Source organism: Chrysemys picta, chromosome 1 (assembly GCF_011386835.1).
Source record: "Chrysemys picta bellii isolate R12L10 chromosome 1, ASM1138683v2, whole genome shotgun sequence".
NCBI lineage: Eukaryota > Metazoa > Chordata > Testudines > Emydidae > Chrysemys > Chrysemys picta.
The window spans coordinates 88,778,139-88,794,670 of NC_088791.1; the positions used below are offsets into that span (position 1 = coordinate 88,778,139).

The 16,532-nt window shown below is 40.9% G+C and overlaps 2 protein-coding genes and 1 pseudogene across 2 annotated transcripts; 1 reads left to right on the plus strand and 2 right to left on the minus strand.

The window, feature by feature from the left end:
• Window positions 1-138: 138 nt before the first annotated feature.
• On the minus strand, window positions 139-567 carry LOC101937964 (histone H4). The gene has a single exon (XM_005308941.5). It carries the CDS (start codon window positions 501-503, stop codon window positions 192-194), a length of 312 nt encoding a protein of 103 aa, XP_005308998.1. The 5' UTR covers window positions 504-567; the 3' UTR covers window positions 139-191.
• Window positions 568-6,507: 5,940 nt separating this feature from the next.
• Window positions 6,508-8,138, plus strand: LOC101938237 (histone H1-like; annotated as a pseudogene).
• Window positions 8,139-11,618: 3,480 nt separating this feature from the next.
• LOC101938513 (histone H4) lies at window positions 11,619-14,787 on the minus strand. The gene is made up of 2 exons (XM_024110751.3): window positions 14,767-14,787; window positions 11,619-12,077 (listed from the first exon to the last, which is right to left on the minus strand). The coding sequence occupies exons 1-2, from the start codon at window positions 14,785-14,787 to the stop codon at window positions 11,679-11,681; spliced, it is 420 nt and encodes a 139-aa protein (XP_023966519.2). The 3' UTR covers window positions 11,619-11,678.
• Window positions 14,788-16,532: the final 1,745 nt, after the last annotated feature.

A 16,532-nucleotide genomic window follows, 5' to 3' on the forward strand; every position in this document is an offset into this window, starting at 1 on the left:
GAAAGAGAGGTGCATCTGTACAGTCTAATAGAGTGACAAACTTGTTGCTAGATGAGAAGTTCTAATACAAAGTATTTTTCCCTCGTCCAACATCTTCTTTCTCGTGCTCATTATGATACAGCTCTTACTGTGAAAACGTGGGAGGCTCTGAAAAGAGCCGTTGTTAATTATATATGGAGAGTAGAAAGACTCTAACCACCAAATCCGTACAGAGTGCGGCCCTGGCGTTTCAGAGCATATACCACGTCCATGGCTGTAACCGTCTTACGCTTAGCATGCTCAGTGTAAGTAACAGCATCACGGATCACGTTCTCCAGGAACACCTTCAACACGCCACGGGTCTCTTCATAAATCAACCCAGAAATACGCTTGACACCGCCACGGCGCGCCAAACGACGAATTGCCGGCTTCGTAATACCTTGGATGTTATCCCGAAGCACCTTCCGATGGCGTTTAGCGCCTCCCTTTCCAAGTCCCTTACCACCTTTACCACGACCAGACATGACTAAATGACCACTGCCCCCAACAAAAATGCAAAGTTCTCTGCCACCGAACTATACCAGTGACTGTGGGCTCGTCTCCCTATATACAATTAGAGCCGACCTAATTGAAAACCTTAAAGAGGCGGGTCTATGCTAGTTGTCTTCCCCTTCCTTTCCCCACTGACCTCTGTACAATGCTCATTCAGAAGAAAAGGGCGGGAGAGCAATCCCCTCCCCCCCCCCCCCCCCCCCGCTCGCCTTTGGCAGTAGACTGCTCCTTTTAAAATTCAGAAATATTTTGATTACAGATATATACATTTAGTTCTGTAGTATTTCCTGAGATTTTGTATTTATATACATTACTAAATCCTAACTAATTATTGGAATCCCAGATTTTCCAGCAATACTGGTCACTTTAAACTCCTTAAAATAAGAGCCACATTCCAAGTGTGCTTTTTATTTGTCATTGTTGTATTTTCACTTCGAGAGGATCTTCCAAAAAGTGCTTCACATCATGGCCTATTTCTTTTGAAAACACTCCTTAGATTTTGGGAGCAGATTGGATTTTAGCTGGAGGCTAAAATGGTGGATTTGGCTAACCTTTTCTCACAGGTCAATGAGAGCCAGGGCCGGCTCCAGGCACCAGTCCTCCAAGCATGTGTTTGGGGCAGCACCTGGAGGGGGGCGGCGTCACCCGGGGAGAGTGGGGCCCCGGCCGGGCTCTCCGCCCTCCTCCCGGCACTCCGGCTAGTCGGGGAGAGCGGGGCCGCGGCAGCGCTCGGCGCCCTCCCTTGCCGCGCTCCCCGCCGCGGGGCAGCAGAAGGCTTTTTTGCCTGGGGTGGCAAAAAAGCCAGAGCCAGTGTATACACCTGCCCTGATGAGAACTCACACACTGTATATAGTTAAGGGGGTCATTCTTTAAGCTGGAGGGAGCATGTGACACACTGAGGTTCTGGAACTATGCATACTAGAGAGGCAGTGGACTTGATCTGTGTGGTTATTGACAGTCTTGGACAACAAAACACAGCTGTCCATAAAGGGCTGTACAGCTGGAGTACAGCTTTGCAGATACCACTTCAAAATGTGTAAAGCTGGAAAATGAATATAAAAGACACAGATAACCTTAAAGCTTCCAAATGCATTGGCCAAAAAATGTGTTCCACACTGGGCAAAAAGATGAAAAGTTTACAATCCCACAATTTAGAAGCTAGTGAGGCATTAGGAAATGTCCTATTCCACAATGAAAAACTGAAGCTGAGTGATTTAAGGAAGGGGATGTGAAGTTAAAAGGAGTTTTGTACTGATTAAGAACACTGCAGAGAGAAGAAGTTAGACAGTCGGGGGGAGTGCAAGTATTACATTGTTAAAAATGTAAGTGTTAAAGGGAATGTTGATGACTTTTTTAAAAAAGGCATGTCGAGAGAAGAAATATCTACTAAGATCAATAGAAAAAAGAAAAAGTAACATAGCCGCTAATATTACTGTCAGAAAAAGAACAGTTTAAGTGTAGCAGCAGCGGTACCTATATTGAAGCTGTCTGAAAAGAATAAGGAAATCAAAGCTGTATCAACATGGACTATTTCTAAAATAAAGCAATTAACAGAGCCCCCACCCCCAAAGTTATCTCACCTGTGAAAAATGTATTCAAAGCTGATATATAAAAATAAAAGTTATAAGTAAGTTTATTTAACAAAGGGAGGTTAAAGCTGTATTGGCCTGTGCTGGAGGTGACTGTGATGAGATCATACTGATGAGCTTCCTGTGACGGGTTGGGTCACAGAAACCCCCTTGAGAGCTGCCACCCGATGTGTAAAGACTACCTCTGCTTCTGTTTTCCCTGCCAGCTCAGGACTCCAGCACCCTGTCTTGCTGAGCCAGACACTCCTGTCTGGCTCCAACACAGACTCAGGGTCTGAATCACTTGTCCCAAAGCTGCAAGTTTACCTGAAAACAGCTCACAGTAGTGTGCTTGTCTTTAGCACTCAGATGCCCAACTCCCAATGGGGTCTAAACCCAAATAAATCCGTTTTACCCTGCATAAAGCTTATGCAGGGCAAACTCATAAATTGTCCGCCCTCTATAACACTGATAGAGAGATATGCACAGCTGTTTGCTCCCCCAGGTATTAATACACACCCTGAGTAAATTACTAAATAAAAAGTGATTTTATTAAATACAGACAGTAGGATTTAGGTGGTTCCAAGTAGTAACAGACAGAACAAAGTAAGTCACCAAGCAAAATAAAATGCGCAAATCTATGTCTAATCAAACTGAATACAGATAATCTCACCCTCAGAGATGCTTCAGTACGTTTTTTCTCAGACTGGACACCTTCCAAGCCTGGGCACAATTCTTTCCCCTGGTACAGCTCTTGTTCCAGCTCAGGTGGTAGCTAGGGGATTCTTCATGATGGCTCCTCTCTCCCCTTGTTCTCTTCCACCCCTTTATATATCTTTTGCATAAGGCGGGAACCCTTTGTCCCTCTGGGTTTCCACCCCCCCTCACTGGAAAAGCACCAGGTTAAAGATGGATTCCAGGTCAGGTGACATGATCACATGTCACTGCAAGACTCACTTGCCAGCACACACATATACAGGAAGACTCACAGGTAAATACAGCCATCTGCAGACAATGGTCCTTGTTAATGGGAGTCATCAAGATTCCAAACCATCATTAATGGCCCACACTTTACATAATTACAATAGGTCCTCAGAGTTATATTTTATATTTCCAGTTTTAGATACAAGAGTGGTACATTTATACAAATGGGATGTTCACACTCAGTAGATTATAAGCTTTGTAATGATACCTTACAAGAGACCTTTTGCATGAAGCAAATTCTAGTTACATTATATTCACTTATATTTTTATAAAACCATATAGACTGCACAACGTCACACTTCCCACTTCTAAGTAACTGATCACCACTTGCTGAGTGTTTTGCCTTAAAGATTTGTTAGACCCATCTGCTGAGTAAGTGAACCTCAGTCCAACATACAGCTGTTCAAGTTTAGGTGCATTTGACATTTAGAGATGATAGGAGGCACTGCCAATCAACATAAACTCTGTATTAACCAAGATTTTGGGTAGTGAGTTTTCCTTGATTTTTGAGGAAGTGGTGGTAGAGAGGGGGAAATGACAGAGACAACTATGGGAGGGCATGAAGGATGTTTGTGGGTATACTTTAGTCTCCCCCTGTACCAGCTCTGGGCTCCTGTGCATCTTGCCCCCTGCCCCCAGTAAAAGTGCGGAGGCCAAGGCGAAGAGGGAAGCTGGTAACTGAAGGGTTATGAGGAACAAATCAAGCAGCTGAAGACAAGGTAAACCCCAGATTCTTTATTCCTCTTTGGAGGCTGGTGAAGGGGAGAAGGACTCTGCACAGCCCTGTGAACAATCCATGGAGATAAATGTATTCTGATACATCAGCTCTGAAAAGGGTGAACTGCTCTGTTCTTCTCCAGCCTTGTTTTCGTCCACCCCTCAAAGTAATCCATACCCCCACCGCTTTTGTGGAATACCAAATTTCAAGACAAATGTCGTATGTACATGGATATTAGAACAATATGAATATTGAAATCAGGTCCATATTGGAGGAATAGAATAAAAGAATGCCTTACACAAATTATCTCACAATTATGAAACAAACCTGCCATAGCCCCTGATGCATCAAACTTATTTCCAAGACAATTCTCCATGTCTCTGGATTTTAGAGGAATTTGAATATTAAAATCACCTTCTTAGTGGAAGGGCTGTATATGAGGAACTTTTTGAATCATTGACCCCCAACATTTGTATAACAGAGTGTACCTCTGCTCCTCTTTTGATATACCTATATTCAAGATAATATTACCATGCATGTGGATTTTGAACATTAAAAATTAATTGGGGGGGGGGTATATTATCACCCACTGATCAAATAACCCCAACTTTGCCACACAATTTTTGCATTGTGAGGCATTGTTGCATCACACCAATTTCTAAGGCAATTTACCTATACATTTGGATTTTATAGAATTTTGAAATATGCAAACAAATCATTGGGATATGTTATATCTCAGGAATCCCTTGACTAACTGAATCTGAATTTGCTTTATATATGTTACCCAAATCCTGCTGCATGCCTGTGCACAACCCTTCATCATTCAGCTACCAGGTCTCGCAGCCTCCTGGCCACTCCATGCATACACCTGGGTCTACTACATACTGATGGGGCTCTGCACCCCAATAGGTAACATGGGAGCCTGTACAGCAGTCACAGGTGAAAGAACACCTGATGAGAATGAATGAAAACTGAAACAATAGCTCTGATGTGTGAATTTCTCCATTAATCACCATGAATGTTCTTTTATCTCTTCCCTTGTCCCAGTGCCTGGGTGTTTGTGTTATATACTGCATCATATACAGTATTTGAGAGAGAGAGAGAGAGTCATTTTAAGGGACAGACTAAAATAAACTCGGGGATTCATTAGGATACAGCTATTGTTGTTTCCAACAAGTATCTTTGGGCCTTGCTCACATCATAATGTGTGTGGGGTGGAAAACAAAACACAAAGAAACAAACAAATAAAAAAACCTCTGACATTATTACCAGAATCTTCCCTGGATATTTAAGTAGACATTTGCTTATTACCTGTTGAAGGCTAATCAAATAGTAAATGCTGCCTTAATTTTATCTTTCACATTGTATTATCTTCTGTCACAGAAGCAGCTTCTTTAGGGAATGATTTGTGGACTAATTTTCACCAGCTTAAACCCAAGATCATCACAAGAAGTGACAACTGTTATTGTGGAATACAAAGAGAACATAAAGTTTCAGTACTTTGATTGTGAGTGCAAAGTAGGTTATAGATAATTCAGTCCTTTTCTGAAATGATTAGCTCTGAGAAAAGAAAGAGAGAGACACTCTCTCTCTCAACAGTCCCTTTAGCTGTTAAAAAGGAGTCAACATGAGTCATATTATATTAGTGCTACAGAACATATACAACAGTCTCCTGCAATTCAGATGACTAAATAAAGTGTTATCATTAATTATACCCGTTAAAGAAGCCAGCTTTACATAAGCTTAAATTAAGTAGAAGAAAATAATTTATTAACAGAATTTTCCCCTCTAGATAATGTTATCCCTATAGTTTGTTTATACTACAAAATTGTACCTTAATTGTTGTTCTAATCAATAATGCTGTTACCCTCTCCTGTAAAGAGACTAAAATACAAAATACTAATTAGCAAATTATTTGCCTGATGCATTTTTAAAAGGTACTTTAAAGGGAAAATACAAATAACATTAAAATTACTTTGAAACTGTACAATGGGCTAGTGTGCTTACCTTCAGTTGGAATATCTGGAATGGTAAAATATAACAATTATTCGCATAAATGTTCAGAGCATAAACATCCTTTTATAAGTATTTTAAAAGCCCTGCATGATTTTGTATGTGGCACTATTTCAGGAGAATTAAATGATTTTAGGAGGTAAAAGACATTGTTAAGGGAGCCAATTCTTATTCTTGTTTTCAAAACTCAGGGACAAGTTTGTGTTATTTCCTTCTCTTCAAAATTAATTTACACTGAGGAAATCCATTCATATAACTAGTTTTATACTCTGACTTGGAGAAAACGCCCTAAAGAGTAATATTTCATGGTGAATGTAATTCTATTGACAACTGTACCATTTTCATTTGTAAGTTTAAACAAGTTACCCAGTCCGGAGCTGTCTAGCGCTTCAGGATCCAAAGTTTATGGGCTCTTCTTTAACTCATCTTTATATTCTACAACTGAAAACTCTGTAGGCTGAAAATACCTTGTTTCCCCTTTACCCAGCTAAGAAACTGAGCGATTTGGTAGCAGATATTACGAAAAAAAATTAACTTTTTGATTACAAAGAAACACATGCGAGGCCTTTTGCAATGAAATTGGGCGGGATCTTTACCTCACCAATCAGACCTCAGTTCGTCTCTAAAAATACCAGGCATCTGATCTGCTGCAGTTGTTTCTTTCTGTCCCAGGCCGTCAGATACTCAGCCAGTATGTTGGAAACGGCACCTATTGCCTTTCCCCCGTCACTGCTCCTGGGGAGAAATCCCTCGCCAAAAAACCGAAGAAGGCAGAAGGAGGCTCCAAAGCTCACAAACCCTCGGGTCCCAGCGTGACCGAGCTGATCACCAAGGCTGTGTCCGCTTCCAAGGAGCGCAAAGGGCTCTCCTTGGCCGCTCTTAAGAAGGCTCTGGCCGCCGGCTGTATGTACGATGTAGAGAAAAGCAACAACCGCATCAAGCTGGGGCTCAAGAGCCTGGTGAGCAAGGGCACCTTGGTGCAGACTAAAGGCACCGGCGCATCGGGCTCCTTCAAAGTCAGCAAAAAGCCTGATGTGACCAAGGAGAAGGCGCCGAAGAAAAAGCCTAAGAAACCTGCCAGCGCCGCCAAGAAACCCAAAAAGGCTGCGGCCGTGAAAAAGAGCCCGAAAAAAGCCAAGAAAGCAGCAGCTGCCACAGCCAAGAAAGCGGCCAAGAGCCCCCAAAAGCTTACAGCCGCTAAGCCCACGAAAGTACCTAAGAGCCCGGGTAAAGCCAAAGCGGTGAAGGCCAAGTCTGTGAAGCCAACTAAACTTAAAGCAGCAAAGGCGGCGCCCAAGAAGTGAAACTGATTAAAGAGGAAAGGACTCTTCTCAGCCGAACAAACCCAATGGCTCTTTTAAGAGGCACACATCCCTTCCCCAAAGGAGCTGAAACATCGGGATCACTTACTTAATAACCTAACCGTGTCTCCCTTGAAGGGCAGAAACTCCCTTCTCACTTGGTAACAGAAGAGGACAGATACACGGCTCTGGGAAAGGGTATTTCTTAGTACGTTTCTTATCCTACCTCCTTCATATCAGCTTTAGTCCCGCGCTCTCGGAGAAAAATGCTAAAATGTTAGTGATCTATAGACAAAGGTCCCTTTTCTGACCTGGAAGGAGCGGGAATAGGGATCAGAGCCGCACTTTGCCGGGATTGGCCAGTGAGAACGCACACTGCCCCCCCCTCCCCATTTATAAACGAGATTAAGCGTCTCGTACAGGCGTCTTTATCTATTTTGGCAAGAACATTTGAGAAGATCAGTGGCTACAAATTATTCCCCCCAGGAAATGTATTTGTTTTCCAATCAGATTTGTGGGCTATTTGGAACTCTACGCTCTTTTCAATCGGTATCGAAGCAGTGGAGAGAGGAACGCTGGTCATTGTTATTACACTTTGGCTATAATATATTTTTCATATAGATTCTAATCCATTCCCCACTTTTATGATACTTCTAAATTACTGTTTCCAAAGATGAATCGGGAATAAATAAAAATTCTGTTGTAGTTGTTTCACTCGTCTCAAAAAGTCAGATAATTTCAGCTCTTGCTTGTTAAACCCCTCGTCATTACGGTATGGCAAGCTACAAAGGGCGAGGAATGAGTCTGGCTTTCTTGTCTCGAGCAGCATTCCCAGCCAACTGGAGAATCTCAGCGGTCAGATACTCCAGCACCGCAGCCATATAGACCCGGACTCCGGCATCTACTCGCTCAGCGTAATAACATTTCCGAAGCAGACAGTATGCACAGCCAACTGGAAACTGCAGCTAAGAGCCAGACTTTTAGCCCGCCCTTTACCTGACTACTTTCCTCGGCCCGACATTATGACGCAAAAACTATTAAATGCGCCTCACTCCAAAAAAAAAAAAAAAAAAAAAAAAAAAAAAAGGGAGGGAGGGGGGCGGGAGGAATGACACTTTCACACATTCCTTTTATCAGGGGGTAGCCGTGTTAGTCTGTATCTACAAAAACAACAAGGAGTCTGGTGGCACCTTAAAGACTAACAGATTTATTTGGGCATAAGCTTTCGTGAGTAAAAACCTCACTAGTTGGCTTGTTGCATCCGAAGAAGTGAGGTTTTTACTCACGAAAGCTTATGCCCAAATAAATCTGTTAGTCTTTAAGGTGCCACCAGACTCCTTGTTGTTTTTTTACACATTCCTTTTATATCTCTTCTCTTTTTACAATAAAACGGTTTATGATAGGCTAAAAAGGTCACAGATCTGTCAACATCCCGTGGGGATGAGGATCTAACTTCACCAATGATGAGGTAGGATGTGAAAGTTTATACGTCTAACAGCCAATAGTTAACCAAGAAAAGCAGTCCGCTAATTTGCATTACTAGTGGGGCGGGCGCCAGTATTCTCTTGTTTTTGCGGTTCAGCTAGAAAGAGAGGGTACTTTTAGGACACTCCGTCTCTAACGCAGGAACATAACTCATTTTAAACGTTCCATTTAAAGTGCAAGACACTCGAAATTTCAAAGCACCCTGCCTAAAAGATATTTTTATATGAATAATTACCTTATATAAAATATCGAAACTATGTTGATTGCGTGCTTAACCACCGGTATTTAACGTTTGCCTCAGAAAGTTTCTCACGGGATCATTGATTAAAGGTGTTCTTCCTCCTTTATGTGGTTTATAAACTATGCTTATAAACAAAAGCGCGCACACCCAAATGGATGGCGAATCTGTTTGTAAATCAAACAGGAAATCCTAGGGAATAGTTTGGTACCGAATGCGTATTCAAAACCACTCCCCGCGACAGACTGCAGGGGCGTTTAGATAGCTCCTTTAACTGGTAAAATAGGACAGGTTGGGATTGGGCAATTTTTGCACAGCGAGACGTTTTCAAACGTACAAAAGGATTTATCACCGCCCAATCCTTGCAGAGCGCGGGCTTTTCAAATTTACGAAAGGGTTTAATCACCTCCCAGCTGCAAAAGGAGATATTGCTTATAACTCACCAACAATTTTGCTTCTCTGACTGTCCTGGCTTTTGTCACTTGGAGACTGAAGCCGATGTGCCACAGCCACAGACATCTTCCATCCATTACACTACCAAATTGTGCCTTTTCCCGCGCACTCCCCTAAACGTGGATTATATAAAGAGACTATGCTTGGCTCCCGCACTAATCCCAGTTACCTAATTTGGAAAATGCAACTTCCAAATTGATTTCTGTAATTCAGTCTCAAAAGAATATTAGCCACTGTTATGAGGATTAAAGGTACCTCGACAATACGAATTTGTAGCTAGAGCAGCAAAGCCCTCAGTTACGATTATCTTTTTTTGGGGAGTGGATGACTGGTGCTGGGGTCAGGGAAACTGGCTAAAGAGACTGTGTCTGATGCGCCCAGTCTGCCTCCAACTAAATGCTTTCTTACTCCAGAACTCACCTCAACTGCTAGCAGAGCACCTCACCCTCCCTGATTGAACTAACCTCGTTATCTCCATACTGATTTATACCTGCCTCTGGAGATTTCCATTACTTGCATCTGAAGAAGTGAGGTTCTTACCCACGAAAGCTTATGCTCCCAATACTTCTGTTAGTCTCAAAGGTGCCACAGGACCCTCTGTTGCTTTTTACTCCAGAAAGTGTTTTGAGTCGCCCATCTCAGTAACAAAGACGTAATCCATTAAAATTTATCTAAACACGTTTCAAATTAAGAATTAAATATCATAACAAACAACCCAAATTAGGTTTTTGTGTATTTTAAGTTTCAGCATTTCAGGTTTTCCCACGTGTGTAAAGAGAGCTGGTGAACACAACCACAGCTGCTTTTAGGTATATTTTAGTAGGCAGATTAATAGGAGCGTTTTGCTTCAAATATAGACTACAGCACCAGCAAACAAATGTAGTTTTCTTTTGAGAATGTAAAATAATTTAGGGTCTGGAGTAAAGGGTTTTTCCTTATGTTTAAGGAATTTTTAGAGCAACTCAATTTATACCGAAAGCCTAATTGAGGGATACTGGCTCCTACCATGAGAATGCCGAAAGGAAGTGGGTGGCAGCCATTAACGCAGTTATGAGCTGAAACGTCAGGGCTGCATTCTTCACAGTTTTGAAGGCCAAACATGATGAAAGATATTGTATTGTGACTTTCAAATCTATAAAAGACATAGTAGCTTGCGTTCTCAGTCACTAACGGAACAGGACAATGGAAATGACCAATGCTCGGTGATTTAATGTAACAGCTTGCCTCTGCTCATGCCAGGTACCTGTTTTAGATCAAGCTGAAGATAAGTCTAAAGGGTTTGATGAAGACTATATATAGTTTCAGGCTAAGTGGACAGAGCATTTTGATATGAAGGACAGACTGGTTTTGAGCCAGTGAAATGGCTTGATGTAAGAAATACTTTTATCCAACTGAACTCACCGACATAGATTCAGAAGTCAGTAATACAGACAGGGGAAAGGGGAGACATTAGGAGCACCAGGACTACGATTTTTTTAAATTAAACTGAAAAAAGAGTGAAGATTTTTCAATAGACTGATTTTTTGACGTTTTCATCATTTGACCAGATCCTTGCTACTTTGAAATGTTTATTTCTCAGATTGTATTTTGGAGTATCCTGAAAGGGCATTAGAGAAAGACCACCCTCTCCCTTCCAGATTTTGTTGTCTCGTTAGTCTAGGAAAAAAGGAGGGAGAGGAAATTTCTAATATACACGAGTAAATATCACTCAGAGTCATCGGCAAGGACATATTCTACACTTCTAAATGCCTTCATCCCTCAGCCCCGATAGGAAAAGGAATTTTATTTTGTCTTTAAATCGCCTACAATTTCTACGAGTCCCTCCCTGTGTTCTCCCTTTGTCTCCTTGGACATGAAGCCACATCAGGGGGGAAAAATGAACCAAAACATCCCGTTTACACGTTATGGCTATTCTCACTTGGTTATGCCCCGAACGGGAGAATTCATAATGCTTACCTCCTACAATAACTTATATCTTAAAATATTAGCCGCTGTTTTGAGTTTTAAGAATCTAAATAATACAGATTTCTAGACAGGTTAGAAGAGGGCTCAGCTATCCTCTACCGAGAAACCCAGGATGTTCTGCTTGTTAGTCAGAAAGCTGGCTATCAGACTTGTGCTTAAGGAAACAAAGGTTGTCTAGCTAAATAACCTCTTAATACAAGTGCTTAGTCACCAACGCGTCAGTGAAATTATTCACATGATCTTCTATTTCATTTCCAATACATGCTTTAGCAAACAAGAACACTAAGACATGTAGTGTACATATCCTAAATATTACAAGCTAAATAAAGTAAAAAAGTAATACAACTCTTATTATGAAAATATGGGTGGCTCTTAAAAGAGCCTTTGTTTGTTTGCTTTTAAAGGTAAATCAGAATGAAACCTTAGCCCCCGAATCCGTACAGAGTACGACCCTGGCGTTTCAGAGCGTAAACCACGTCCATGGCTGTCACAGTCTTCCGCTTCGCATGTTCCGTATAAGTAACAGCATCGCGGATCACGTTTTCAAGAAAAACTTTAAGCACGCCACGAGTCTCTTCATAGATCAACCCAGAAATACGCTTGACACCACCACGACGAGCTAAACGACGAATAGCCGGTTTGGTAATACCTTGAATGTTATCGCGAAGTACCTTCCGATGGCGCTTAGCGCCCCCCTTTCCGAGACCTTTACCGCCTTTGCCCCGACCAGAAATGTTGCTATCAGCCACAAAGCACACTGCGCCTCGGGAACCTGCACTCTCTTTATATGGTCGGTTGACCGACCTGACTGAAAACTGGTACTGAAAAGGGGCGAGGTCTAGTTTTTATTGTCCTTTTCCCTTCCTTCCTCCACTCGCCGCTCTCTTGATGTTGTTCGATTGAGAGGCAGGTTATTGACTCTCTTTTCTTTCTTTTTCGTCTTTCCCCGCACTCACCATTTTCTGTATACTGCTCCGTTTAGACTCCACAAATTTTCGATTTATATTTCAATTATATTTTATACCGAGACACCTTATCTATTCCTACCTCTATTAATTCCTCTCTCTACTGAATCCCACATTTGTGGCAATGTCGGTCGCTCTCTGAATTGCTTGAAAGAAGAGTCTATTTCAAACTGCACTTTTCTTTTATCTTCTGTTATTGTCGGGTTTTTTTTTCTATCTGGAGGGTATTCAGATAACAGTGCTTCATATTTGTGGCTATTTTCTTTAGAAAATACTCCTCTGATTTTGAGTGATTTGAAATCTGCGGCAAAATCTGACCAATCAGGATTTCTGACAAATCATCTTTCGCGGCCATTTTCCAAAGAGTACACTGGATTAATATGCTAAGTAGAGCCAGGCCCTCATACGCTATATCCGTATTTCTGTTTTTTGGTTTGTTTGTTTGTTTTGTTTAATTTCATTTGGAGGTATTTTTATTGTTGCTATTCTTTTTGCAGTACATGCAAAAGGATGTCTTCATTTGAATGACTGCAGAAATAATCACTCAGAAAACCAGACTCCTTTCCCGTTCCAGAGAAAGGACTCACTCCTCTTCTTCATAGGCATAAATAATTGTTTTATGCTGGGAAGAGTTGAGTTTCTGAATTGCAAATCTAAAAACTGAGAAAAATACTTTGAAATTGCTATTGTCTATACACATGACAACACACATTGAATAAAATACAATTTAGCTATGAGTCTGCAGCTCTTCAGAAAGCATGGAAATGATCAGAAGGGGTTCTCAAAAACAGAATTATGCCACCTTTCCCCCTTTCTTATCCTCTATTGCCCTCTGATGGAAATTCTTTTTCAATCTGCACAAGTTGCAAAAGATGTATAAAAATGGGTTTGTTGTTCAGTGCTTACTAATAATAAACAAACATCTATCATACAAGAAAATAATGGTAATAATTAATAATAATAAATACCAGAGAGACAAGCTGGATGATGTAATCTATTTTCTTTGACCAGCTTCTGTTGGTGAAAGAGACAAGCTTTCTCTGTGTAAGCTTGAAAGTTTGGCTCTTTCACCAATATAAGCTGGTACAATAAAAGACATTAAATCACCCACCTTGGCTCTCTAGTATTTATTATTATTAAGTGAAGAGGCAAGGGAGGAATAATAGAATGCAAAGAGCCTCTGGCATGGAGGAGAGATATGCTATGAGAGAATGTCAAGGGGGAAATGGGGCACACAGAACCCCTGGTGATAGAGGAGATTGGGGATCCTGGTAGGGGATAGGGGCAAAGGGGAACACATAGAGCCCCTAGCATGAGGGAATGGTGGGGAAAAGTAAATGGGAAGGAGGTAATAATTGTTCACTTCATGCCCCCTCCCATGTGTGGAAAATGGGGGAGGGGAAATAGGCACAGAAAACTCTTTCAATGGAGTGGAAGGGACTGGGAGATCTTGGTATGAATGGAGTGGGAAACGGGGAAATAAGGACACACACAGGGTGGGGATGGGAGACCCTGGAATGGGGTGGAAATGGGGTTGAGAGAAGGGGCACACAGAATCCGTGGCAGGAGGGAGATTGGGGAAACCTGTTATGAGGAAAGGAGAGTGTGTGTGGGGGGGAGAAAATGGGGGTGCACACAGAGTACCTTCCATTGTGGGGAAGAAATGGAAAATCCTGGAGTGGAGGGAGGAGGAAATGGAGGGAGGACACACGGAACCCCTGGTTACGGAGAGATTGTGGGAACCCGTAGTTGCAGGGCTCCCTTAAAAAGAGGGGGATAGGAGGAAAGTGATGAAATATGTGACCCTCTAGTTCACTTCTGTCAGTCTCATTGTAGGATTACCTGTATTTGGAATATTAGTTTATTTCTACCACCACCAGATAGAAAGGAATATATATTGCCAGTAGAATCTCAGTTACACAAGATATGTTTGCTATATATGAGGTCCAACTATTGGGAAATCTTTTTATTATCCATCATTTTGTTAGTTATTATCATCTCCCCCCCCCCTTCCCCTCAATATATTGAGGTAACATGTAGGGACCTTAATGAAATAAAGGCCTCATAATGCTAGGCACCATTAAAACAGATGGCAAGTGACAGACTAGGTTGTAAACATGTCTAAAATATAACCTGATACAACTTGGAGACTGAACAAGGAAAAAACAAAACAAAAGGAACTAAAACAGTTTTATTTTATTTTTAATAAATACAGTGCAACCATTCAGTGTAATTAAACTTAATGTTTCCACTCAGGAAGTTACAAGTGTGAAACATGAGATAAATGTTTATACTGTATGAGCAGGGTGAAACCTTGTCATGGGTTCAATTAAGATCCCATTGAGATTGGTAGATGTGAACTCATCCTTCAATTAACATAATTGTAAACATAAAATAGCAAATGAACAAAGAGAGGAAGACCTGTGGTGTGTCTGTATGTGGCTCATCCACATACAGGATGAGAACCTACTTCTACTGTTTCTCATTACTCAGCTCAGAGGTTTGTACTGTAGATCTAAAGTTCCCAACCCAGCTAATGACCCACACAGTGGTCATAGTTCCACATGATGAATTTCTGTCTGCCTTTTTAAAACCATACGGATAGATAGATAGATAGATAGATAGATAGATCAGATTAAAATTAAAAGAGTGTTAAGGCTGCATTTTAGTTAGGTTTTTAACCCTGGTGTGATAATATATCTGTTTCTGTCTGTAGCTAGAGCGGATAGATTGCTAATACTAATTAAGTATCAAAACAGGAATGCCATCTCCAAAGCCAGCTATATTTGCATGGTTACATTCAACTCCGATACTGCCTCTACTAGATTATATCCTTAAGGAAACATAGGTCTCCATGAAGGCCTTGGATCCCAGTCATTAAAATAACAGAATGTATCTGATCATTACTTTGGAAGAATGTATAATACCATCTGGAGGAATACATGCACATATATATCTGTATATATTTATTATATAGCTATATTATATACAATGGCATGCATATATACATCATATATTAATTGCACATTACACAGGAGGGAAACATTTATGTTAAAGGAAGTTAAGGTTACAAAGTCAAGCACTCAAAATTAGTAAATGACAGTACTGTTTGCCCATGAAACCCTAATTTGTTCCTTTTGTGTGCATTATTTATGATACTGTGATGCTCTAGGATTGAAATATGACCATGTATATCATTGTTGCTACCAGTTAGACAATTGCAACAAAACTTGCATAAAGTATATCATGTAAGGTGTCAATGGAAAGTTATGCTTAGCTAAATAAGATTATCATGTTTAAATCCATGTATCATCACTGCATCTGAAGTTATGAATATTGACTATGTATCTATATCTTAAATGTGTTGTTCCTGGGGTAACACCCACAAGATAGTTTACATCCAGCCTAACCAGCACACTGTGAATGGACTATTCACGTTTACATCCAGCTCCAGCCAGAATATGGGTAATTGCTGCCCTGTGAGTCAGCAAGCCATGTAAAGGCATGTTACTTGTTTATGTGACCCTGGACTCCATCTTGTGCCTATATCTTCCCACAAACTGAGACTGTGAGCTCTTTTTGAAAGAAAAAATCTCCAGGTGCATGGCAAAGGATATAAAAGACCCTGGAAACATCTCCATCTTGCCTCTTTCCTGCTCTGGTTCTCTGGACTATGGATTTACAACTAAAAGAGACATTCTAATCTATGGAAGTTCTTTTGTAGTTACCAGAGTATGTAACATCACTGCTACAAACTTAATATAAGAATATTGAAATTATTGTATGTATATTATCTATTAACCATTTAAAGTCTCTTCTTCTTTTCTTTATAAATAAACCTTTATATTTTAATTACTAAAGGATTGGCAACAATGTGATTATTGGGTAAGATCTGAGTTATATGCTGACCTGATTATGTGTCTGATCTCTTGAGATCAGAAGAACCCTTTGTTTGATGAAGTTGTTTTTTAACAACCACTCATCATAAAGTCTAGTGTCTTGTTAGTGAAATAAAGTCTGGAATGCCTAAGGAGACTGCATTTTTGACTTCTTGGTACCCAATGTGGAGAGACAGAAGATTTCTTTTGTTACTGGCTTGGTAAATCTAATGATAGAATAAGTACAAATTTGGGGTGAATCTGCCCTATTTCTCAGAAGTTTGTCCTGAAACTAGTACTCTCAGCTGTGACCCATTGAGGCACAGTGACAGATACAGTATTCAATTCCTATCCACCTCCCCACTCCCCCACTACATACAGGACCCCTACATCTTTCAGTGCACTTATGGTTGGTGTTCATGAATTAGAAGCT

Bases quoted from the DNA above. Each gene is read 5' to 3' on its own strand.
- LOC101938513 (XM_024110751.3), bottom strand. From the start codon at position 14,787: ATGTGGAACTATGACCACTGT. The intron at 12,078-14,766 runs GTGGGTCATTAG...GCCCCTTTTCAG, and splicing joins TGTGGAACTATGACCACTGT to TACCAGTTTTCAGTCAGGTC.
- LOC101937964 (XM_005308941.5), bottom strand. From the start codon at position 503: ATGTCTGGTCGTGGTAAAGGTGGTAAGGGACTTGGAAAGGGAGGCGCT.